The sequence below is a fragment of the Oncorhynchus tshawytscha genome, linkage group LG22, assembly GCF_018296145.1.
Source record: "Oncorhynchus tshawytscha isolate Ot180627B linkage group LG22, Otsh_v2.0, whole genome shotgun sequence".
In the NCBI taxonomy this organism is placed as follows: domain Eukaryota; kingdom Metazoa; phylum Chordata; class Actinopteri; order Salmoniformes; family Salmonidae; genus Oncorhynchus; species Oncorhynchus tshawytscha.
This window is the reverse complement of record NC_056450.1, coordinates 23,235,508-23,260,429: the sequence shown is the minus strand read 5'-3', so window position 1 is coordinate 23,260,429 and position 24,922 is coordinate 23,235,508. Positions and strand designations below refer to the sequence as shown.

General features: G+C 41.4%; 1 protein-coding gene across 2 annotated transcripts; it reads right to left on the bottom strand.

Annotated features, from left to right (window-relative positions):
- Positions 1-27: 27 nt before the first annotated feature.
- LOC112222109 (protein kinase, cAMP-dependent, regulatory, type II, alpha A) lies at positions 28-20,159 on the bottom strand. 2 transcript variants are annotated; one of them, XM_024384725.2, is made up of 11 exons: positions 18,817-20,159; positions 7,571-7,606; positions 5,069-5,205; positions 4,654-4,760; positions 3,652-3,805; positions 2,644-2,745; positions 2,450-2,524; positions 2,290-2,355; positions 2,148-2,150; positions 905-1,043; positions 28-215 (listed from the first exon to the last, which is right to left on the bottom strand). In XM_024384725.2, the coding sequence occupies exons 1-11, from the start codon at positions 19,064-19,066 to the stop codon at positions 94-96; spliced, it is 1,191 nt and encodes a 396-aa protein (XP_024240493.1). In that variant the 5' UTR covers positions 19,067-20,159; the 3' UTR covers positions 28-93. The 2 variants fall into 2 exon arrangements, with proteins under 2 accessions (XP_024240493.1, XP_024240494.1); XM_024384726.2 differs by lacking the exon at positions 2,148-2,150 and having other exon boundaries at positions 18,817-20,157.
- Positions 20,160-24,922: the final 4,763 nt, after the last annotated feature.

The following is a 24,922-nucleotide window of genomic DNA, read 5'->3' as shown; positions in this document are numbered from 1 at the left end:
GGGTGTACTTCTGTAAGTGCTCGTGTCTCAATGTCTATGTATCTGTTCATCAATGTAAATGTGCGCGTGTGTGTAAGGCACGGAGAAGGGTGGTCATTTCAGGTCCATGCTGGAGCCAAACAGAGCAACCAGCTGCTCCTCGTAGTGGGTGATGTTCCTCTTCATGATCTCCTTACAGGAACCCAGCAGACGCTCAAACGCCTGAATGTCTATTACTGAAAAACACAGACAGAATCACTCACACAGCTGCACAACAGATAGATGGCGACATGGGCCCGTATTCATAAGGTGCCACGGAAAAACAGCGCTGGTCTAGGATCAGGTGCCCCCTGTCCATGTCATCTTATTCATTAGGATGTAAAGAGCAACACTGATCCTAGATTCGACACTCCTACTCTGAGATGCTTTATGAATAGTGTGTCCTGGTAAAGGAATAGAAATACTGTTGTAGCCTACGCTCCTGTATAGTTTATTTCCAACAGTTCCTTGCCATGCTTAGCTTAACCACTACACGGGTTAAGCCGGATATAGACCTTCCTGTCAAAACACTGAGATAAAACTACAGTAGAGCACACTGCTTTCAAATTAACATTTTTGCACTCTACACCTGCAGAATTGTTAGATGTGTGTACACTTTGAAGTCATAAGAGAGATGACTATCACTATGAGAGAGAGAGAGAGCATCACACAAACACCTGTTTGTCTGAGGGAAACATCTCTGCATTAGAGAGACGGTGAAGGAGAGATACTCATCTAGAACACTTACAAGCCAGTAATCTGCAGTTAAGAGATTCAGGGAGACAAGCAGAAAATACCACTCTGTCACACTGATGGACAGCCACTCAGAGCCCAGGGCCTTTAAAATAAACTGACACACACGTGTAGATGTATGAAGTGGCCTTACCCAAGCACTTGACCTCTCCCACAGCATACGCTGATGCAGCGCGGGGCTTGTTGGTGACCAGTGCCAGCTCCCCAAAGTACTGACCCCTGCTACAGCGGGTGATCTCCACCTCTGCATTATCCTCCTGGTTCACCTTCGTCTGGGGGAGAGAGGGGGAGTGAGAGCAGGGTACAGAAAAAGAGGACAGGATGGGTTGGGGCTGATTTTGTTTACGATGATTTTAATATTTTTTTGCCGATTCAAATGACTGGTTGCCGATTTCAAAATTCACAAAATGTTTTATCATGGCACACGAGCCACAGTGCCAAGGAAGCCCAAACATGTTGTTCACTAAGCAATAGGCCATGTCTGTTGCAGAGAGCTAAGAACAAGCCAGATCTGGGTTCAAATACATGCGTATTTAAGTATGTTATTTAAATACTTGGTGTATTTTCAAATAATGTGGCCAGATCAGCTACTTCTATTTGAAGTATTTTCAAATAACTATCCTAAAACTATTCAAATACGTTTCTCCAAATACATTTTTTCAAATACCCCTAGGAACAAACAGACCTGGGTTCAAATACATGGAGTATTAAATATTTGAAAATACACTTGTATGAGTATTTTCAAATACATTCCAATATTCTACTACTTGTAACTACTTGTATTTTCTGAGAAAAACTATCCAAACTACTTCAAAATATATTTAAAAGTAATTGAAATAACCTAAATATTATTTGAACCCAGGTCTGGATAGAGCCATGTGAAAATGAGTTTTGCTTTGTCATGGATATAAGATAGTACTTTTTTTAAATCCATTTAATTGCACCAGCTAATACAAAAGACAGCAAAAAATAAGATGCACAAGAATGGAAATACAGACTTTAAGCAGCACATCAATGCATTATAAAAATGAAAAAGCCTCAGTGTAAAACTTTGTCTTACACTGTTTGGTTTTATAAACAAAGTGCTGCCACACCATTTACTAAGAAGAAACCTGATGGAGAAACTATCAGGATGAGAAGGAGTTCTGATGCAGGTACAGCCGTCTAGTGCTAGCTAACATTAGGAACCATAGTTTGTTAGCCAGCTTAAATTATTTTTTCGGGAGGGACACAACATTTTGTGGATTGTAGATTTGACAAATATTCTGATTCGAATCACTAAATGTTGCCGATTTTCTTTTAAGGTACGCCGTGCTCAACTTTTAATTATTACTATTCATATTAATAATGATTATAATTCAGATTATTAGTCATACCATCTTTGTGTTTGGGTGCAGGGTTAAGCAGTACATATGAGAAAAAAAAGGAGAGAAAAACACAGGGTGACATGAACATAAAATAAAGCCACTTTTTCCACATTCTCTGGTGATGAGGCAGAAATGACAGGAGTACTCTTACTTTGCTCTTCATCATTATCTTCACGTCTCCGGACTCCACAATGTAGAAACAATCTGCCCTGTCCCCCTATACAGCAACACAAACTGTTTACAATTGCCCATGGTCATCGTTACCAGAAAGCTTTACAGTAATACCAAGAGAATCTTGGAGAACATCCTACCTGCATGATGATGCGTTCTTCATCAGAAAACGTCTTCATTCCTAATACATCCACAATCTTCATCCTCTCAGATAACTGAGAGAGACATATGTTTGATAAGGAAAAGGGAGACAAATTAATATCCGTGCTACATTTTTCACTGTCGAGCTTCCTCAACTTCCTCCCATCCCACTCCCTTTCCCCTCCCCCCTCACCTCTAGAGACTTCAGTAGGGGCACAGACTCAACAAATTGCTCATACAGCCTCCTCTTTTTGGCGTTGTTCTTCACAATGAGCCTACGGAACGTGGCCCGGTCCTGGTAGTGCACACAGACAGCATCCGTCACGGTCACACAGACAGGATAACACAATCACACCTGTTTCAAACTGTTTCATTCTCCTGCTATAGGTTACATATCTAACAGACAAAAGGTATGGATAGATGTACTAATCTTCTATAATATTTACTATCATGATTAAAAATATGAATCATAAAGAATTTATTAAACTTTTATAGCACTTTTCATTACATAAAGAGTATTAAAGACCAAAGAATCTTAAAGCACAACATCTAAGATCTATCTCCTACAAATTAAAGACCCACAACAGCCTCCCTGGCACCCAATTTATCACCCAAATGGGAAAAGTAAAGAAATAGCTGTAGCGGGTCTTTAAAAACACTGAACAAAACAGGAAATCCAAAGACTGAACAGAATTAAGACGGGCTTCTGCTTCTCCAACAGAAATCGCAATCAGACTTGTCGGCGATGTCATGGCGACGTTGGGTCAAACGATCGTCTCGTGCCGAACTGAGCATGTGCAAGCAGTAAAACTATTTTTATATCGATATGAAGTAGTTTGACAAAAATGAAAAGGTGTCAGTTTGTCACTCTCATGAGGTTGGAGTACTAACATGTTCAGCTACTTAAGACATTGGCTCAAATCTAGGTTGTGCCTTTAGATTGAGAAAATATACAAATAAGGAACTATTTTTCACTTCTCTCATTGACTTCTCAAACCCCAAACACTGGCCCGGTTTGTTTGGCAAGCGTTCCCAGAAATCTTGCGAAGTCTGGGTTTAGAAACTCTGTGGTAAATCTTGTATCTGTAATGCCGTTGTGTTTACCATTCTCCCTAGTGTCCACTGGGAGGTGCTGTGGCAGAGCACAGCAGTGAACTAGAGGTCAGAGGGTTAGGCCAATGTGTGTGTGCATGATTCTCACCAGGCCCCAGAGCGCCCCCTCCTGGGTGGCAATGATGGTGGCAGCACGGGGGGTGTTGTACATCAGTGCCAACTCCCCGAAGCTGCCCTTGTTGTCATACTGGCCCACACACTTTCCTACGCCATCAATCAGTACCACTATGTCATAGATTCCTCTGGAAGAAGAATAGGGGGAGGGAGACAGGGGGAAGGGAAGGGAGAGAAATGAAGAATGTTCTAATAATATTTGAGCTCTCTACAAAATGCATTGTGTATAGTAATAACATGAGATATTTGCAGACTAATCTTCATCTATAATAAAGTTGATCACTGATCTAAATCTGCTGCAGTTAGTGATTTTTTTGTAAAAAAATAATTGGAGTATTGGGCTCTACTCTTGGGATTAACCAACCAGGGGTAGGGGGACTAACAGCACGAGGAGCTCAGTTCTGGGAATTTATTTGGATGATACACCACCTGATTGGCTGCCAGGGTTGCATTGTGCTGTGGTAGCCAGTGAGCATTCACTTTGTTTGGGGGGATTAGTATGATGATCACTTGGCTATGTAGGTGACCAGGGGGTTTCCCATGAGGCTTTGCAAGGCAACACACAGGGAGGGAATAGGTTTTAACATGCTTATGACGTGCATCTAGCCCTAAGCCTCTCAGGGTGAGGCACTAGCATGACTGAGGAGGGAGCTTAAGATGCAGAGAATAAGCCCACTCATACGCTGCGTCAAAATGGCACCCTATTCCCCATGTAGTGCACTTCTTTTGATCAGGGCCCACAGGGCTCTGTTCAAAAGTTGTTCACTATATAGGGAATAGGGTGACATTTGGGAAACACCCATGAAGCCTAGGCCCAGGACACATGGCGGAAACAACAACTAGTAAATAAGGCTCAAGGGGGACTTGTTGTGATACGGCCAATTGTATTGTGTTTGGTATGAACACTGCTTTCTAGCGCATGTTTCGATTATAACGATTCTGAAGAAACCGTGCACACACACACACACACACACACCTCTCGATCACATAGAAGTTGTCTCCATCGTCTCCCTGGTCGATGACATGCTCCTGGGGCTGGACGCGCAGTTCAAACATGGCATCCAGGACCTCTGAGAACTGTTCCTGTGAGGGAGGAGGGCCGCAGCAGGAGGGAAAGAGGATGATTGAGAACAAAGACCACACAATCACTGTCTGAAAAAACTACTCAACTTAATAATGGACGGAGTTGTGCCTGTCTGGCAGCTTGTGTATTACTGTGTGTTACTGAGTGTACCAGTAAGTAAAGACCAGGAAACCTTAACCTTTTATGAGTCAATGTGATCTACAACCTATTAGAACAGAAGCGCATATGACGTGTGGCCCGTTATACTCTAATAGTGTTGGGGTTTCCTGTCACTGTGTGGTTAAAACCTCGGTCTCATCTTTTCTACCTGTTCCAGGGTCTTGAACAGTAGAATATCTTTGCAGGCGTCCTGCAGTCGACAGCGCTGCTCATCTGTTTTAGGATGCACCACCCTCGGCTCCTCCACCTCGTCATCGTCGTCTGGGTTAAAGGCCTCCGCGCACACTGGCGTGAGAACACTTAGATTGTAACAAACACTTGGGGGGTAAACAGAGATTGCCAGCCTGTAGTCCTAAAAAACTGAGTTCCCTCTGGTTTGGTCGGCCAGTCCTATGGTGGAAATGAATGGTGACAATGTGATTTTGGGATAAATGCTGAAAATAAAGTCTGAGGTTAACAGGCTTAGACGTTATATGTTTTGTTTTATGAGATAATATCAGTCAGTTAACATGACCTTTGTGCTGTTTGTGCTTAAAGTTGATTACATAAAGGAGTCAAACTGTACAAAATGTAAGAGCTCCTAAGCCTGTGTTATAGCAGACCTTATTTTCGGTGTTTATATAAAAACGCCATTCATTTCCCAATAGGATTTAGCCAACGAGCCATAATGAGGGAACCATATTACCGTAACATGGTGGGGCAAAGAGTTCTAACTTATACTGTAACACATACGGGCTTGGGGGCACAATATTAGCACCACAATCAATACACCTAAAGACTCATTGTAAGGGATTACTCTGTGTGCTGGACACAACGAGGGAAAACATTGAAAACCACACTCCAGGGGACTAATATCAGTGTGACACACCTACTAGTTATCAGTGTTCAGTGATACATTAAGACAACCAGTAACTTAGTGTTAACACCAAGCAGGCATAAAGAGGCCAGGTAAGATTACACCAGATCAAAGCAAACACTTAACATGCAAACAAACGTCGATGCTGCAGATTAAATTAGGGCAGTACTATTCAAAGTCAGGTGGGTGACCCCCGGAATTGCAGTGGGGTAGGCAAAAAAAGATATACACAGTGCCTTCAGAAAGTATTCATACCCCTTGACTTATTCCATTGTTACAGCCGGAATTCAAAATGGATTAAATACATGTTTGTTCTCACCCATCTACACCCTATAATGACAAAGTGAAAACACGTTTGTAGAAATGTCAAATTTCTTGAACATGAAAATGCAGAAACATGTAACTTACATAAGTATTCACACCCGAGTCAATACTTTGAAGAGCCACCTTTGGCGGCGATTAGAGCTGTGAGTGTTATTGGGTAAGTCTAAGAGCTTTGCACACATGAATTGTACAATATTTCCGCATTATTATTTTTTAAAATTCAAACTGTCAAGTTGATTGTTGCTTATCAGCCATTTTTAAGTCTTCCCATAGATTTTCAAACCGATTTAAGTCAAAACTTTAACTAGGTCAATCAGGAACATCTAATGTCGTTTTGGTAAGCAACTCCAGTGTATATTTGTTCTTGTGTTTTAGGGTATTGTCCTGCTGAAAAGGTGAATTAGTCTCAGTGTTTGGTAGGAAGCAGATAACCAGGTTTCCTCTAGGATTTTGCCTGTGCTTATAGCTGTATTCCATTTATTTTTATGTTAAAACCTCCTTAGTCCTTGTCAATGACAAGCACATACCATAACATGAAGCAGCCATCATGCTTGAAAATGTTTTGCTGTATTACTTAAGTACTTTTTTTGCAAATAGGATGCACGTTGGATTATTTTTTTCTGTATAGACTTCTTTTCACTCAGTCATTTAGGTTAGTATTGTGGAGTAAATACAATGTTGTTGATCTATCCTCAGTTCTCCTATCACAGCCATTAAACTTGAACTGTTTAAAAGTCACCATTGGCCTCATGGTGAAATTCCTGAGCAGTTTCCTTCCTCTCTGGCAACTGAGAAGTGACTGGGTGTATTTATAATTGCAATAACTTCACCATGCTCAAAGGGATATTCAGCTTCTGCCTTCTTTCCGAAGCATTGGAAAAACATGCCTTTCTTTGTGGTTGAAAATGTGCTTGAAACTCACTACTAGATTGAGGGACCTTACAGATAATTGTATGTGTGGGGTACAAAGATGGGGAAGTGATTAATCATGTTAACTATTATTGAACACGGAATGAGTCCATGTGACTTATGTGATTTGTTGTTGCCATAAAAAATTTAAATTGTGTTGAATACTTGACAAAATATTTTTATTTAAAAAATAAAAATAATTTTAAAAAACATTTCTACAAACAAAATTCCACTTTGACATTATGGGGTATTGCGTGTAGATCAGTGACAAAATGTGGAAAACGTAAAGGGGTGTGAATACATTTTACTGAGAAAGATAATTTGAAAAATAAAAATATTGAGTAAATGTATGTTTTTGTTCTAGAGAGATTAAAATGTAGCCTAATGAACTGAAGGTTATTTGTTGATGTGAAAATAACAATGTACAGATTCTAAGGTTGTGCCATTAGAATTGGTGAGAAAAATGGGGTCCCCAAAAAATTGGATGAAAAAAATAACTGGGTCCCTGCTGAAAAAGTTTGAATAACACTGCATTAGTGAGTAGTGACAAACAGGACTTACCTGACACTCTCCGGTTATATCTGCTGGGAGGAGGGGCTGGAGAGAGGGAGGGAGAAAGGGAGGGAGAGGGTTGGTGAACACTCTCTCCTGTTCACAGATTGCTGCAACAGTAGAGTCTGTGGTTACGACCTCTGACATTGCTAGCACTCTTGAAACAGCAGAGAAAAACAACTCAAACACATGAAATGAGACCGACACACACACACAATATTCTACACTGCAATAAAGCCAGACAAAATAACAAAAGTAGAATTTATCAGCTCTCTTATGGATTTTTAAGCTGATTAAATGACATGATCATTACAGGTGCACCTTGTGCAGGGGACAATAAAATTGGCATGCTGACTGCAGGAATGTCCACCAGAGCTGTTGCCAGAGAATGAAATGTTAATTTCTTTACTATAAGCCACCTCCAATGTTGTTTTAGAGAATTTGGCAGTACGTCTAACCGGCCTCACAACCGCAGACCACGTGTAACCACGCCAGCCTAGGACCTCCACATGAGGAGTCATCACCTACGGGGTCATCTGAGACCAGCCACATGGACAGCTGATGAAACTGGAGTATTTCTGTCTGTAATAAAGACCTTTTGTGGGAAAAAAAAACCTCATTACGATTGGCTGGTCTTGGCTCCCCAGTGGCTACGCCCCTGCCCAGTTGTGAAATTCATAGATTAAGGCCTAACGAAATTATTTTAATTGACTGATTTCCTTATATGAATTGAAACTCAGTCAAAACGTTGAAATTGTTGCATGTTGCATTTATATTTTTGTTCAGTATAGAAAAAGTGCATAATTGTCCAAATCTTTCACTATCGCTTTAAGATCAGAGTGACAAGTTACAACATATTTGTAGCCAACAGAGCGAGCATTGGTGCAAATGAGAGCCATGAGCACACAGCCACCGCTTGCTCCTCATCTCCCTACAGTGCAGTGGCAAGCATGTGTTACGTTTCAGATGGTGTTAACACAATTACATTTTTTTGGAGTAGAATATATATTTTTTAAAGTCACCACAGTTCTACAAATAAACATTTCCCAGGGGCATGTGCACAGACCCCCGCAGCAAAGAGAACCCCCCCCACCTTTGCCACCGCTGCTCAAACAGATCCTAGGGGAAACACTATATTAACATAATGATTGTTTCAGTGTCATTATACTAAAGTGCATTTGTGGGAAGCAGAGGATGAGTGTAGACTAAGTGTGTCATTGTGCAAGGACATGCGTGTTTGCATGTGCTGTGTAAGGAGAGTGTATGAAGTGCTCTTGCCCGTCATCACGTGTGGGGGATAGCAAGTGCCTGAAGTTGCCATGACAACAAAACACAAGGAAGACCTCATTGCCATAACAACCTCCCCCTCCTGAAACCACTTCTTCCTATAAGTAAAAGGTCCCCCCTCTACCCAAACACCCACTCACAAACTCCCATAAGGACGAGACATTATCACTGTCTGCTGGCCTTACTAATTGCAGCTAGAACAAAAGACAATCAAAGTGGTACTTGTTCGTTGAACAGACATCCCTCACCCTCCCGCCTGTTGCTCTCTCCGGCTTTCTCTCCTCTCAATCCCCACACCCACTCATTGTCTGTCAGTCTCTCACTATCTCTTAGTCCCTCCCTCTTTCCCTCCTTGTTCATGCCCACCCCTGTAAAAAAATAAATAAACCATGATAAAGTGGAAAAGGAAACAAATGCAAAAAGGAATGAAGTGTTTGTGCTCGCTGGTTACGTTCTTGCAGTCTTCGACAGCGCCCCCCCCCCCGTGCAGATGATCAGACCTCAACGCCTGGAGAAGTGTTTCTCCTGGCCCCACATGAACATGACAGAGCATCATCTCATATGCACAGACAGAGTGACTGTTTATAAAGACAGGGCTGTGAAGCAGCAACCAGTGTCAATGGCCTATTGGGCAGAGCAGGAACACACAAGGACATTGAGAAGGGAAGTGTAGTTGTGAGGGTGGGGGACTAGGGGGAGACAAGGGTTAAATCAGCACATGCTCAGTGTTGGCATACTGTTATGGTTAGAGCACCGCAGGGACAGGACAGGGGCGTCTGTGTCTCCAAACCAACACGGCTGACCTTGCCTCCGCGGCAGAGCCAGCCATGGAAGCAGCAAGGACAACAGAGGTGGTTAGCCTGGCAGGGAGCTCTCCCTTTTAGATACTGCCACAGCTGTATACACCTGACTCACCATGAAAACAATCTTTATTGCAGTCAAGGCTGTCACACTGCTCAGATGATCAGATCTCACAATGCCTGGAAAAGTGGATCATCATAACTCAGGAAGCACATTAATAAATATATAGTCTGAGATATGAGATAGCACAGCGGCAAGAGATGAGCTGGAAGGCGAGCCCATAGAAATGGAATGAATAGAACAAGGTCCACCCATTATGCCATCATTGACTTGAATGGGGACACCTGTTCTATTCATTTTAATTATTGGCGAGCCATTGGCTACTAATTCCTTGACGCAGCCATAGTGGACAGGGTGCCAACTCAGACGCAGCCATAGTGTCTGCTAGCTTGTTGTTGATGCTCCTCTGTGCTGATCCAGAACATCTCTTCTGCTAATCTAATTGTTTTGACACAGCCTCCTAACCAATAATCAGTGAGGCCCAAGCAGGGTTGGGTAGTAACGGATTACATGTAACTGGGATTACGTCATCAGATTACAAAAATGTACTATATCTAAAACCGGATTAGTTACATTCTTAAAAACAGCTTATTACTTTCGGGATTACTTCATTTTATGTCAAGAGGAAATTTTATGAAATTATTATTGCTGTCATTTTGCACACCATCAAGACTTATCACATGCTCTCAAAGATTCTATTGTTCGGTTGATCGTCCATCAAGTGTGGATGGCCTCTTATGGTAATAGGCTATATTTCGAGTTGGCGATCTACAGTGCCTTGCGAAAGTATTCGGCCCCCTTGAACTTTGCGACCTTTTGCCACATTTCAGGCTTCAAACATAAAGATGTAAAACTGTATTTTTTTGTGAAGAATCAACAACAAGTGGGACACAATCATGAAGTGGAACGACATTTATTGGATATTTCAAATTTTAACAAATCAAAAACTGAAAAATTGGGCGTGCAAAATTATTCAGCCCCCTTAAATTAATACTTTGTAGCGCCACCTTTTTCTGCGATTACAGCTATAAGTCGCTTGGGGTATGTCTCTATCAGTTTTGCACATCGAGAGACTGACATTTTTTCCCATTCCTCCTTGCAAAACAGCTCGAGCTCAGTGAGGTTGGATGGAGAGCATTTGTGAACAGCAGTTTTCAGTTCTTTCCACAGATTCTCGATTGGATTCAGGTCTGGACTTTGACTTGGCCATTCTAACACCTGGATATGTTTATTTTTGAACCATTCCATTGTAGATTTTGCTTTATGTTTTGGATCATTGTCTTGTTGGAAGACAAATCTCCGTCCCAGTCTCAGGTCTTTTGCAGACTCCATCAGGTTTTCTTCCAGAATGGTCCTGTATTTGGCTCCATCCATCTTCCCATCAATTTTAACCATCTTCCCTGTCCCTGCTGAAGAAAAGCAGGCCCAAACCATGATGCTGCCACCACCATGTTTGACAGTGGGGATGGTGTGTTCAGGGTGATGAGCTGTGTTGCTTTTACGCCAAACATAACGTTTTGCATTGTTGCCAAAAAGTTACATTTTGGTTTCATCTGACCAGAGCACCTTCTTCCACATGTTTGGTGTGTCTCCCAGGTGGCTTGTGGCAAACTTTAAAACAACGCTTTTTATGGATATCTTTAAGAAATGGCTTTCTTCTTGCCACTCTTCCATAAAGGCCAGATTTGTCCAATATACGACTGATTGTTGTCCTATGGACAGAGTCTCCCACCTCAGCTGTAGATCTCTGCAGTTCATCCAGAGTGATCATGGGCCTCTTGGCTGCATCTCTGATCAGTCTTCTCCTTGTATGAGCTGAAAGTTTAGAGGGACGGCCAGGTCTTGGTAGATTTGCAGTGGTCTGATACTCCTTCCATTTCAATATTATCGCTTGCACAGTGCTCCTTGGGATGTTTAAAGCTTGGGAAATCTTTTTGTATCCAAATCCGGCTTTAAACTTCTTCACAACAGTATCTCGGACCTGCCTGGTGTGTTCCTTGTTCTTCATGATGCTCTCTGCGCTTTTAACGGACCTCTGAGACTATCACAGTGCAGGTGCATTTATACGGAGACTTGATTACACACAGGTGGATTGTATTGATCATCATTAGTCATTTAGGTCAACATTGGATCATTCAGAGATCCTCACTGAACTTCTGGAGAGAGTTTGCTGCACGGAAAGTAAAGGGAATGAATAATTTTGCACGCCCAATTTTTTAATTTTTGATTTGTTAAAAAAGTTTGAAATATCCAATAAATGTCGTTCCACTTCATGATTGTGTCCCACTTGTTGTTGATTCTTCACAAAAAAATACAGTTTTATATCTTTATGTTTGAAGCCTGAAATGTGGCAAAAGGTCGCAAAGTTCAAGGGGGCCGAATACTTTCGCAAGGCACTGTAGCTAACTACTTCCTCAACTGGTGAATTAGCCACAAATTAATTAGCCTGTGTGATATTAGTGCCCAAAAATATGTAGAATAATGAATGTCTATTGAACCCCAAAATATATCTAAAAATTCTGGAACCCTTATTGCCTAGTTATCATACACCAAATTCATGACAAACGCTAATTCAGGTTGCACATCAAGATATCTGGTGTCATGCATTCGTGCCTGAACATGTTGTTAGAGTCAACTTTATTTCTTGAATCATACCGTTTGTAGTCTAGTACACATCTGAATGAAACCCTTTGAAAGACTTTATAAGACTGAGGCTACAAATGTGTTCAATTGCGTGACCCCACTGCAATTGTGGCGCAACCAAGTCATGAGCTGGTGGCACCAATTGAAAATGTTAGTTTGGAGCCCTGTGACTATGCTCTTACACGTCGAATAGAACGTGTGAATTATAGGATATACTCTCATGCTAGTCCCCATTTGGAAATGCTCATGTTCCTAAATTTAAAAAAAATGCTATGTTAGATTCATGTTTTAAGTATGTCTGGGTTTTAAAAGTGAAAGTAATTCAAAAGTATTCCAAATGTAATAGGATTACATGACTCATTCTGAGTAATTGAAAACGATTACGTTACTGATTACTTTATTTTTCAAGCAACTGTCATCAGTAACACACTACCTTTTTCAAGCAACTGTCATCAGTAACACACTACCCTTTTCAAGCAACTGTCATCAGTAACACACTACCTTTTTCAAGCAACTGTCATCAGTAACACACTACCTTTTTCAAGTAACTGTCATCAGTAACACACTACCTTTTTCAAGCAACTGTCATCAGTAACACACTACCTTTTTCAAGTAACTGTCATCAGTAACACACTACCTTTTCAAGTAACTGTCATCAGTAACACACTACCTTTTTCAAGTAACTGTCATCAGTAACACACTACCTTTTCAAGTAACTGTCATCAGTAACACACTACCTTTTTCAAGCAACTGTCATCAGTAACACACTACCTTTTTCAAGCAACTGTCATCAGTAACACACTACCTTTTTCAAGCAACTGTCATCAGTAACACACTACCTTTTTCAAGCAACTGTCATCAGTAACACACTACCTTTTTCAAGCAACTGTCATCAGTAACACACTACCTTTTTCAAGTAACTGTCATCAGTAACACACTACCTTTTTCAAGTAACTGTCATCAGTAACACACTACCTTTTTCAAGTAACTGTCATCAGTAACACACTACCTTTTTCAAGTAACTGTGCCCAAACCACAGACAATGAAGTATGAACTAAGGCTAATCTTGTCTAGGTTCCATTTTTACATTTTTATTTAAAACACATGGATGTAGCCTACTCACTGCTTGTCTCAAGAGGGCCCATCTGTGTGTGGGTGTTTTCCCCCTGTATGTTTAAAGGCTAGGCCTTTCATTTTTTTTATGATTTAGCCAGGATCGTCTAACAATTAAAAATGTTTTCCAGGGAGACCTGGTCTTGCTCACACACACATATGTTAATGCAAACACGGTCCAAAAAGCCCTGATGATGGGTCAAGGAGCGTTGCCATGGTCTTCATTCACCCATAGTCCGCCATGCAACCAACAATGTACATTTATATTCCTAGACGTCACCAGTCAACGTGGCACATCCCAAAGTGCAGTGCTCAGCACTCTTCGACAGCACTGTATAGACTAGTCACAAGGCTTGTGTAATGAGTAAATCCACACACACAGTCCACCATTTTCCCTGAACATGAGGATGATGGTGTGGCAAGGTAGCATATACAAGTGTTCGTTCCTGCAGTGTTCTGCTTTAGAGAGTTAATAACTTTGTCATGTTTTGGTAGCAGATTGTAGAGGCCCCAGCCACACACTCCAACAAGACATGCTTAGCAAGGACCGCTGAAAAGTATTTATCGTATGGTATGTCAATGAAATTGCTAGGGCAGGCCAAACACCGGGAAAAACATGTACTTACGGGTCTAATTTTCCCACACCCACAAGTTTACCACTGTGTGATGGAGAACATCAACATTACACACACACATTGTGTTTCAGCTCTTTGCAAGAGGATTTCCACTACAAGCTGAGGTACAAGAGATTACTCTGAATTTTCAGCTTGACTTTCAACTGTTGTACTCATGAAAATTAACTACAGTATATTTTCTCCCCATGTCTTTTCCTGCTTCCCCTCTCCCCTGTCAATCTGCCTCCTTTACTACAACCCTCACTTGTCACCCCCCCCTCATTCTCCAGGCTAGTCCTTAAAAGGAGAAGTGGCCTTGTCCTGTTTAGAGCTTGTGTTGTTAACCCCTTCTGGACTGTCAGTGATGGGTTAGCCCCTATATGTCAGAGCGGTCTGGGTGCCATTTAATGGCGGACACGCTAGCTAGGACCTTGGCCAAAGACGTAACTCCCCCATTGGAAGGCTATAGCCTAAGTCAAGAGAAAGACTTTAGGAGGAAGAGCAGTGGAAGGTTGTGTGGTCAGAGAGACAGTAGTGATGGTAACAAAGAGCACTGACTCACTATCTGGGCCCATTTAAAGTAACAAAGGTTTCCTGAACCCACATTATCAGGCTGATGTTTAAAATGTAACAATTGAAAGCGTGTAAACTATCAAAGAAATACTAGATGGGTAATGGGATTGGGCAGAATGCCTAGCAACCAAATATGAACATATTGGCCTTTACAGAGCTGTGTAGACTAGACTTGCTCCTGGAAATCAGAGTGTGGTGCTGGTGCCAGGCTGGTGGATGTCCTAATTTGACCAGCCACTCCGCTTCACCACTGTACTGTTGAGATTCTCTCTTCCAGAGCTGACACACACAAATGTTGATTTTTGCATTGAGAGAAAAAAATGCTTGCAAATGCTCTGTGTGACCACCTGCCAATGTAGCTGGTAGCGATAGACATTCTACCAGCCAATGCCAAAATATACCAGCATTGTGTGTGTGTTAATTTCCCACCCTGGTGCCCTTTCAGATAATAAATTATTGAAGCTATGCAAAGATGCCTGTATCAAAGCCACTTGTGGATGGCTGAGGACTGAACTATTACTGAACCCCTGCACTTTATCTACTGTGTGATTAGGCAAGGTCGCTGCCTGTCAACTTTATTCCCACTCCAATGTGTTTGTGAGGACAGCGCCAAGGTTGCCGGCCCAGTCTGTATTCCCTCTGCACTGACAGGACAAGGTCACCACAAGCCAACACAAATGTTTGTTCCATGTTTGTTCTGTGGGGGGTGTCAGACATCTTCCATGACCATTTTCATGTATTGCAACCTATACGTCAAAAATGTAGTTGCTTGGTATAAAGGCGTCTGCTAGTAAAAGGTCATATAATTTTTTAAAATATATATATTTTTAAATATGTCATATAAAATGCTATAATAAATACCAACAAATCTATTTGTTAGCAAGCCAGGCCCTAAAGGCCCCCCCAGCATCTTTACAGCGACTGCCTGGTGCTCCCACCCTCAAAAGCCCCTTTGTCCCGTTAAACCGTACAAATGACATCTTCTCCCTAAACCACCTTGTCTAATCTGATTGAGAAGCTATCCTGTTTGAGAGGGAGAGAAAATGGAATAGAGTCAGGGAAGGACAGCCATGACGGTCTGTTTTCAACTTGATTTCAATTTCAACGTTGATATTACAGTGGACCGGTAGCATCATCAACTGAAAGGCTAATTGATGCACAAAGACAGATGATTAACTATCTGAGATAGTTAATAAAAGCATGCAACAAGAGAAAATGTTTGCAGCCTTCCTGTTAGCCATATCAGAATTTATCAGAGGTTATTGCATTGCATGACAATATGCTATTAGAATGATCCAAACGGATGGTGTCCACATCCTGCAGTGTAGGGAAGCCGCATAAGGTCCACGACCAAGTGACTAAACACGGTGACATCCAGTCTTTCAGCGCGGTGACTTCATACAGTAAAAATGGCATATGGGAGAGCGGCCCGTGTGAAATGCACATAAAAAGAGAGGATGTGATTTTCCTTATTTTTCTGCCACAGGAAATGGGCAGAGAATGAGGAAGTGCCAAAGTTCAGATGCTTTTCAAAATGTGACTAATAAATGAAGCAGTAAACTGCATGCATGCATGCATGCATGCCTAGTTCCCATTCACGCTCACAGGGAGAGACGGGGAGCGACTTTAAAGCCAGTGTGGAGTGTGGCTCTCAAGGGATGCTATCCATTAGATTAGCCTAAATGCACAGTCTGGACTGGTAATTAGGTCACCTGTTGCACAACTGACAGGGACCACATTTTCCCTAGTGATGGGCGGGAGGATTTCTATAGTAGAGTATCGCAATATGGGCCCAATCTCTGTCCATGCCACATAAGACTAACTGACATTTGTGATTTCTCTTCTCAATGGCACCCAAACGTGTTTTTCAAAGTTTGTATGTAATGCAGAAATACTAGGATATTTCCAAGAGTGTATTTTCAAACTGCTGTGACAGAAAATGTAATGTTTTGGCATGTTCCTGGCAATCATACAGCTGGGAGTTGTATGACCAGTTCATGGGATCTGGTTACAGCAAACCTGAAGCAAAGTGACCTCACAATGGTCTGCTGTCTGTCTTCGTTCAGGTGACTCATCTATTCATAGGGCCTTATAATGCCCTATCAGACAAGCTATGAAGTGCCGGTGTAAACCATTCCTTCTCTGCTTATACAAACTCCCTCTCTTAACTAGAGGTTGACCGATTAATCAGGGCCGATTTCAAGTTTCCATAACAAAATCGGTAATAGGCATTTTTGGACACCGATTATGGCCAATTACATTGCACTCCACGAGGAGACTGCGTGGCAGGCTGACTACTTGTTATGAGAGTGCAGGCAAGGAGCCAAGGTAAGGTGCTAGCTAGCATTAAACTGATCTTATAAAAAACAATAACTAGTTGACTTCACATGGTTGATGATATTACTAGTTTATCTAGCTTGTCCTGCGTTGCATATAATCGATGCGGTGCCTGTTAATTTATCATTGAATCACAGCCTAGTTCGCCAAACAGGTGATTTAACATGCGCATTCGCGAAAAAAATCAATGTCGTTGCACCAATGTGTAACTAACCATAAACATCAATGCCGGTCTTAAAATCAATACACAAGTATACATTTTTAAACCTGCATATTTACTTAATATTGCCTGCTAACATGAATTTCTTTTAACTAGGGAAGTTGTGTCTCTTCTCTTGTGTTCTGTGCAAGCAGAGTCAGGGTATATGCAGCAGTTTGGGCTTTTTTGGTCCGCCAGTAATTGGTATCGCCGTTGAAAAATCATAATCAGTCGGCCTCTACTCTCAATACACCCCCCAGTTCTATTCTCCCCCTCTTTAGAGCTCATCTATTCCTCTTCATCTCCCAGTCCAAGGTCACTGAGGAAACAATTAAATATGCAAAAGATAGGCTATTGGTTCAAATGAGCCCAAATGGCACTTCTACCTCAAGGAAAATAGGATTGATGCAACAGTTTGTTTTCAAAACTATACCATAATTAATTTAAGTAGCTTAAAATGGGAAATCTGCAGTTCAAAGAATAACAAAGCGGTCACACCTCCACTGATTTGGTAAACAGCTAAGGGACAGGGCTGGAGAAATGTAAGCACAGACATAGCTATGAACACAAGGACTGACCATCCATGAGATCAAAATGACAGTTTTAACCATGTGCTGAGGCTACAGTATACAATGTTTGATTCAAATTACTTTGTTTACAAACAAAGGAGTAAAATAAACTTATATTTTGGGTTCTGATGGGGTTACACAATTTAACTAATCTAATCAGACACTTATATGTTTTAGTCTTCAAGAATGTATGAATTTAAGTCAGAAAATTGATGTAGAAATCGCAGAATAGACCCTTTAACTATGGAGCTGAATATTACTTCAGCTACGGTCACTTACAAACATGCTACAAAACTTGATTATCAATAACATTAAGAAATGTCCTAGTGGGTCAGTGTCTGCCTCTCAGGGGTATGAGAGGAGTTGAGTTATGCATGAGATGGTTTCCCCACTAAGAGAGGAATTCAAATAGATGCGATTGTCATCACAGATCTGTTTACACACACAACCAATGAGGTAATTGCAATCAATCTCACAACAGCCAAATACAGCCAGAGATTAAACTGAAGTCCAAATCATTACTCAGCCAATGAAAACACATTTTGGAATTTCTGTGATCACAGACCTGAGCTCATTGACAAAAACAGAACGTCCATTCACAGCAAAACAGCCCCTGAAAAGCAATGCGATCTGGGTCACGTTGCTCTCTCAGCCTGCAGAGAGCAGCGGACTTCCTGGCATCTTATGTCCGGGAACAGACTAGGCTGGCAGATGTTATGCTGGCCACATCTTGTTTCTGTAAATAGGGTTTTCATGGCCTGGGTGTGTGGTGAATGCACTTATGTCATCATTGAGGACATTAAACAGTAAGATCAGCAGACATCTGATATAACATGTCTAACCTATATAACGTCACAAACAGGATTGCAGCCATAAGTCTTACTAGTTTAGTTAGGGTTCTCCAACTCCAGTCCCGGAGTGCTACTGGTTGTGCAGACTTAGTCCAATCCATCTGTACTCATCTCTAACAAATCAGTTTCAAATAACCAACTAAGCATGACAGTATTCAGTTTGGGGAATGATTAAGTGAATCGGCCACATCATCAGGCGGCAACTTACGCTCGAAATCAGACTCGTCGGACCCGTCTTCATCGTCGCCATTTGACTCTGTTTGCATCGGCTCCCCATCGAACACCACTCCCTTCCCGAGCTTGACAGCAGCACCGCCCCCATCTTGGCTTCTGGTGTCCCGCAAGCGCGTGAAATATTGCACGGCGAATTCCACCAGGTCTGTTGGCCTTTGTCGAAGCACCTCCACAGTGTAGCCTTGCAGCAATTCCGTCAATCCCACCGGTATCTCGATACTCATGACTGTTTTTCGATGGTGCTATCTAACTAGAAAGATGTTCAGGTATACTGTTTTTCGTACCAAAAAAATCTCTCAATTCAATATCCGTCCATGTGTTGCACGCTACAGCTCCTACTGGGGGGAGATAGCTGACACTCACAACAGCTTCACAAAACTGGGTTAGCTTGCTGACATTGATAAACAGTTAGCGGTTGCAAATTTGCTTAGCTAGCTAACAAAAATGTCCAAGCAAGTAACGTAGTGACACTGTCGATGGAAGGCCGGTCTTGTTGTGTAAAGAAAGCAATATAACCCCAGTGACGTTAACGTTAGTTTATGATATCTGAGCTGTCAAGTTGGGTAACTAGATAGCTAGCTGCTGCTGCTATACCAAGCTGACAAATGAGCTCGATGGCTAATAAATGGATGCCACAAATAATAACGAACGTTGTTAGTTAGCTACAGTAATGTTACTATAGTTTGTTCCCTCGCTGTCCTCCCTGTTCTTTATTTCGCCTCCTCTTTTTCGCTCGTTTCTTTGCCAGGGTAGCGACCAAACCCCGCCAGCTAGTGATATATCCAATCAATACCCGATCAAAAACTTAGCTGATCAGCGAACATGCCAGCCAGCAAACGTTGGCATATAATTAATGGGTGGGCACTGGGACTTGTTACGTTAGCTAGCTAGATTAGCTAACTACAGTACTAGCCAGTTGGTTTCGAGGAAAGAAGAAACATCTAATTAAATATCCGAAGTATTTCGCCTTCGTATTATACGGATAAAGTAATGGCGGCTAAAATCTACCAATAACGTCCCTTAAGCTAAATGCCGGTAGCTATAACTAACAGCTGACTTCTTATTGCTGAGTCCAGGCAGACAGTTCAGTGCAGCAGACAATCCGAGCCCGGCTTAATTCCAAGCCCCTGTAGACAAGGAGCGGCAGGAACAACCCAAACGTTAGCTTGAATCCGAATTACCCAGTGTTTCTCCAAAGTTAAAATAAAAATGTGTGGCATAAATATTGGTAACGACGTTCCTCGTGATTTTCTGTAAATCTGTTTCTACCTCCAGACGAGGCTCTTCTTTTCGTTACTTCGGGGTGAGTGGTAGACACGGTTGATTGACATGCCAATGTACCAATCCAATCTAAGACTCATGACACGCAAGGATCAATTAGGGGATTCGATGAATTCCCCGGGTGAACCGAGTTAACATTGAATACATTCGATTTTGAACCGGGCTTCCTCCGGGCGTGAGCCGGGTGTCCCGTTCTGGCAGACGGGGAAGTCGGCTCTAAAGAAAAGTGACAGGTTAAAGCTGCAATATGTAATATTTACATAGAAATGTGAGTTATAGATCTGTCATTCTCATTGAAAGCAAGTCTAAGAAGATCTGTTCTATGTGCGCAATTTCCCGATCTTAAGTTTAGTTTTTGCATCTTTTACTTTCGGATTTGCACACCATCTTCAACTAGCTGAAAAGACAGCATTGTTGGGTATTGAAAATATATTTCACAGCGGTTTAGATGGTACCATGATTCTCTACATTATGCATTGTTTTTTTTGTCACAAAATGAAATTAGTCGAAATATTCGAATTTTTGCAACCAGGAAATGGCTGAGCGATTTCTGCATATTGCACCATTAAGTACTTGGAGTAATGAGTTTGATTATTTCGATAAAGTGATTGCTTTAAATAAAACATCTTTATCTGCTTTCCCAATGAAAATAGATGTATGTTTCTGAACGATGCACTATGCTGTATTGTTGACAACAGGGCCTGCTCCAGGCATAAGTGGTTGCTTCTGGTTGTGCATCAGCATTTTTTTCTCTTGTTATGTCAGTCACTGACAGTCACTCAATTAGCCATGTCAGCTAACGATGTTTTGATTGGTAAATTAGTCTAGCCAGCTATCTAAACTTGTAGTAATCATGGCCGAATACCAGATAGGCATGCAGGGCACATGCCCAGGGGCCCACATTGATTTTTTGTTAGTCACGCTCACACAGATATCATTAACATGACATACATCTAGGCAAAATGTGTAGAATTGCCAGAAATGAGGTTTAAAACTGAAATAATGTCTCTCTACCCCATTGCAAAATGGGTAGAATTGCAGGAAATTTTCCCTTTCGCTTAGGGTCTCCAAAAGGCCAGCACCGGCACTGGATAACAATATGACCGAGTGCTGCAGATTACTGTTCATTTTTAGCAAACCGTGGCAGCTTCAAACCGTTGCAGCTTTATTTGTATTTATTAAGGATCCCCATTAATTCGCGCCACAGCAGCAGCGACTCTTCCTGGGGTCCAGAAACATTAAGGCAGTGATATACAATTTAAAATATTACATGAACATTACATTTCATAGCACTTTTCACAACACATTAAGTGTGTTCCCTCAGGCCACTACTCTACTATCACATATCTACAATAGAAAATCCATGTGTATGTGTGTGTGTCTTATCATGTGTATATGTCTGTGCCTGTGTGTGTGTCTCTACACAGTCCTCCCTGTTCCATTTAAAAAAAATCTAATTCTACTGCTTGCATCAGTTACCTGATGTGGAATAGAGTTCCATGTAGTCATGGCTCTATGTAGTACTGTGTGCCTCCCATAGTCTGTTCTGGACTTGGGGATTGTGAAGAGACCTCTGGTGGCATGTCTTGTGGGGCCTGCATGGGTGTCCGAGGTGTGTGCTAGTAGTTTAAACAGACACATTGGTGCTTTCAGCATGTCATCACTTCTTATAAAAACAAGTTGTGATGAGGTCAATCTCTCCTCCACTTTGAGCCGTGAGAGATTTACATGCATATTATTAATGTTAGCTCTCAGTGTACATTTAAGGGCCAGTCGTGCTGCCCTGTTTTGAGCCAATTGTCATTTTCCGAGGTCCCTCTTTGTGGCACACGACTGAACAGTAGTCCAGGTGCGACAAAACTAGTGCCTGTAGGTCCTGCCTAGTTCATAGTGTTGTTAAAAAGGCAGAGTGCTCTTTATTATGGACAGACTTCTCCCCATCTCAGCTACTGTTTTATCAGCATGTTTTGACCATGACAGTTTACAATTCAGGGTTACCCCAAGCAGTTTAGTCACCTCAACTTGCTCAATTTCCACATTATTTATTACACGATTTAGGGTTTAGTGAATGATTTGTCCCAAATGCAATGCTTTTAGTTTTTTTTTTAATATTTAAGTCTAAATTATTCCTTGCCACGCATTCTGAAATGAACTGCAGGTCTTTGTTAATTAAGTGTTGCAGTGATTTCACTTGCTGTAGTAGCTGACATGTATGGTATTGAGGCATCTGCATACGTAGACACAATGGCTTTACTCAAGGCCAGTGGCATGTCATTAGTTAAGATTGAAAAAAGTAAGGGGCCTAGACAGCTGCCCTGGGGAATTCCTGATTATACCTGGATTATGTTGGAGAGGCTTCCATTAAATAACACCCTCTGTGTTCTGTTAGACAGATAACTTTATCCACAATATAGTAGGGAGTGTAAAGTAGGGAGGAGGGATGTACACTATATTAGGCCAAGCCTTTGGAACTATGATTTTCCTAGATATGGCTACTAAATTGTGATCAAATCAAATCTTATTTGTCACATGCGCCGAAAACAACAGGTGTAGACCTTACAGTGAAATGCTTACTTATAAGCCCTAACCAACAATGCAGTTTTTTTTAAATACCTAAAAAAAAAATAAGAATATAAAATAAAAGTAACACATAATTAAAGAGTAGCAGTAAAATAACAATAGCAAGGCTACTCACAGGGGGTACCGGTACAGAGTCAATGTGTGGGGGCACCGGTTAGTTGAGGGAATATGTACATGTAGGTAAAGTTATTAAAGTGACTATGCATAGATAATAACAGAGAGTAGCAGCAGTGTAAAATGGGGGGTGGGGGCAATGCAAATAGTCTGGGTGGCCATTTGATTTGATGTTCAGGAGTCTTATGGCTTGCGGGTAGAAGCTGTTTAGTAGCCTCTTGGACCAAGACTTGGCGCTCTGGTACCGCTTGACATGCGGTAGCAGAGAGAACAGTCTATGACTAGGGTGGCTGGAGTCTTTGACAATTTTTAAGGCCTTCCTCTGACACCGCCTGGTATAGAGGTCCTGGACGGCAGGAAGCTTGGTACTCGGGGACGTACTGGGCCGTACGCACTCCCCTCTGTAGTGCCTTGCGGTCGGAGGCCGAGCAGTTGCCATACCAGGCAGTGATGCAACCAATGCTCTCGATGGTGCAGCTGTAGAACCTATTGAGGAGCTGAGGATCCATGTCAAATCTTTTCAGTCTCCTGAGGGGGAATATGTTTTGTCGTGCCCTTTTCATCCGATGGATTTGGATACTGCTTTAAAGCAAAATTTTGCAGCATTAGTAAAGATGTGATCAATACATGTTGATGATTTCATTCCTGTGCTGTTTTTAACTACCCTGGTAGGTTGACTGTTAACTAGTAACATGTTTAAGCCTTTTCTTGAGTAGGCAGCTTGATGAAAGCCAGTCAATATTTAAATCACCCAGAAAATATAGCTCTTTGATGATATCACATACATTATCAAGCATTTCACACATATTATCCAGACACTGGCAGTTAGCACTTGGTGGTCTATAGCAGCTTCTCACAATAATGGGCTTTAGGTGAGGCAGATTAATCTTTAGCCATATTACTTCAACAGTATTTAACATTAGATCGTCTCTAAGCTTTACAGGAATGTGGTTCTGAAAATAAACAGCAACACCTCCACCATTGGCATTTCTGTCTTTTCTGTAGATGTTATAACCATGTATTGCAAAAGTATTATCTAAGTGATTTTCAGAGATTGTCAGAATATGAATGTCATCTGTTACTAGCAAATTAACATATGTAGCTTAAGAAACAAGGTTAATAAAAATCAATAATTTGCTTAATTGAAACCCCTCAATCACATTGTTGCTCAAACAGTTCAGCAAGACCTAGCAATACAATATCGCTACACACATAATCCAAAAAGTAAAAAAATATCAGAAATATCTAAGCAATGTCAGAGTCCGGAATATATACCAGTCAAAAGCTTTAACACACCTAATCATTGAAGGATTTTTCTTTATTTGTACTATTTTCTACATTGTACTAGTAGTGAAGACATCAAAATTATGAAATAACACATATGAATCATATAATAACCAAAAAAAGTGTTAAACAATGAAAATATATTTTATATTTGAGATTCTTCAAAGTAGCCGTCCTTTGCCTTGATGACAGCTTTGCACACTCTGCATTGTCTCAACCAGTTTCATGAGGTAGTCACCTGGAATGCATTTCAATTAACAGCTGTGCCTTGTTAATTTGTGGAATTTCTTTCTTTCTTAATGCTTTTAGCCAATCAGTTGTGTCGTGACAAGGTAGGGATTAAATACAGAAGATAGCTCTATTTGGTAAAATACCATATTATGAAAAGAACAGCTGAAATAAGCAAAGAGAAACGACAGTCCATCATTACTTTAAGACATGACGGTCAGTCAATCCGGAAAATTTGAAGAACTTTCAAATTTTCTTCAAGCACAGTCGCAAAAACCATCACTACTGTCACAATCGTCTGAAGAAGTGGACCAAAGCGCTGCGTGGTGAGCATAAAATTCTTTATTTATAATGTCGCCAACAAAAACAAGAAACCACCGCGAAGCTTACGAGGGCTATAGTGCCACTAACAAAGATAACTTCCCACAATAACAAAAGGGAAAAAGGCTGCCTAAATATGATTCCCAATCAGAGACAACGATAGACAGCTGTCCCTGATTGAGAACCGGCCAAAACATAGAAACACAAAACATAGAAATCAGAACATAGAATGCCCACCCAAATCACACCCTGACCAAACCAAAATAGAGACA

Excerpts from the sequence above, each read along its gene's own strand:
- LOC112222109 (XM_024384725.2), bottom strand. The coding sequence starts at position 19,066 with ATGAGTATCGAGATACCGGTGGGATTGACGGAATTGCTGCAAGGCTAC. Across the intron at positions 4,761-5,068 it reads TGTTCAAGACCCTGGAACAG|GAACAGTTCTCAGAGGTCCT; the intron begins GTAGAAAAGATG and ends CCTCCCTCACAG. Across the intron at positions 3,806-4,653 it reads AACTTCTATGTGATCGAGAG|AGGAATCTATGACATAGTGG; the intron begins GTGTGTGTGTGT and ends TTCTTCTTCCAG.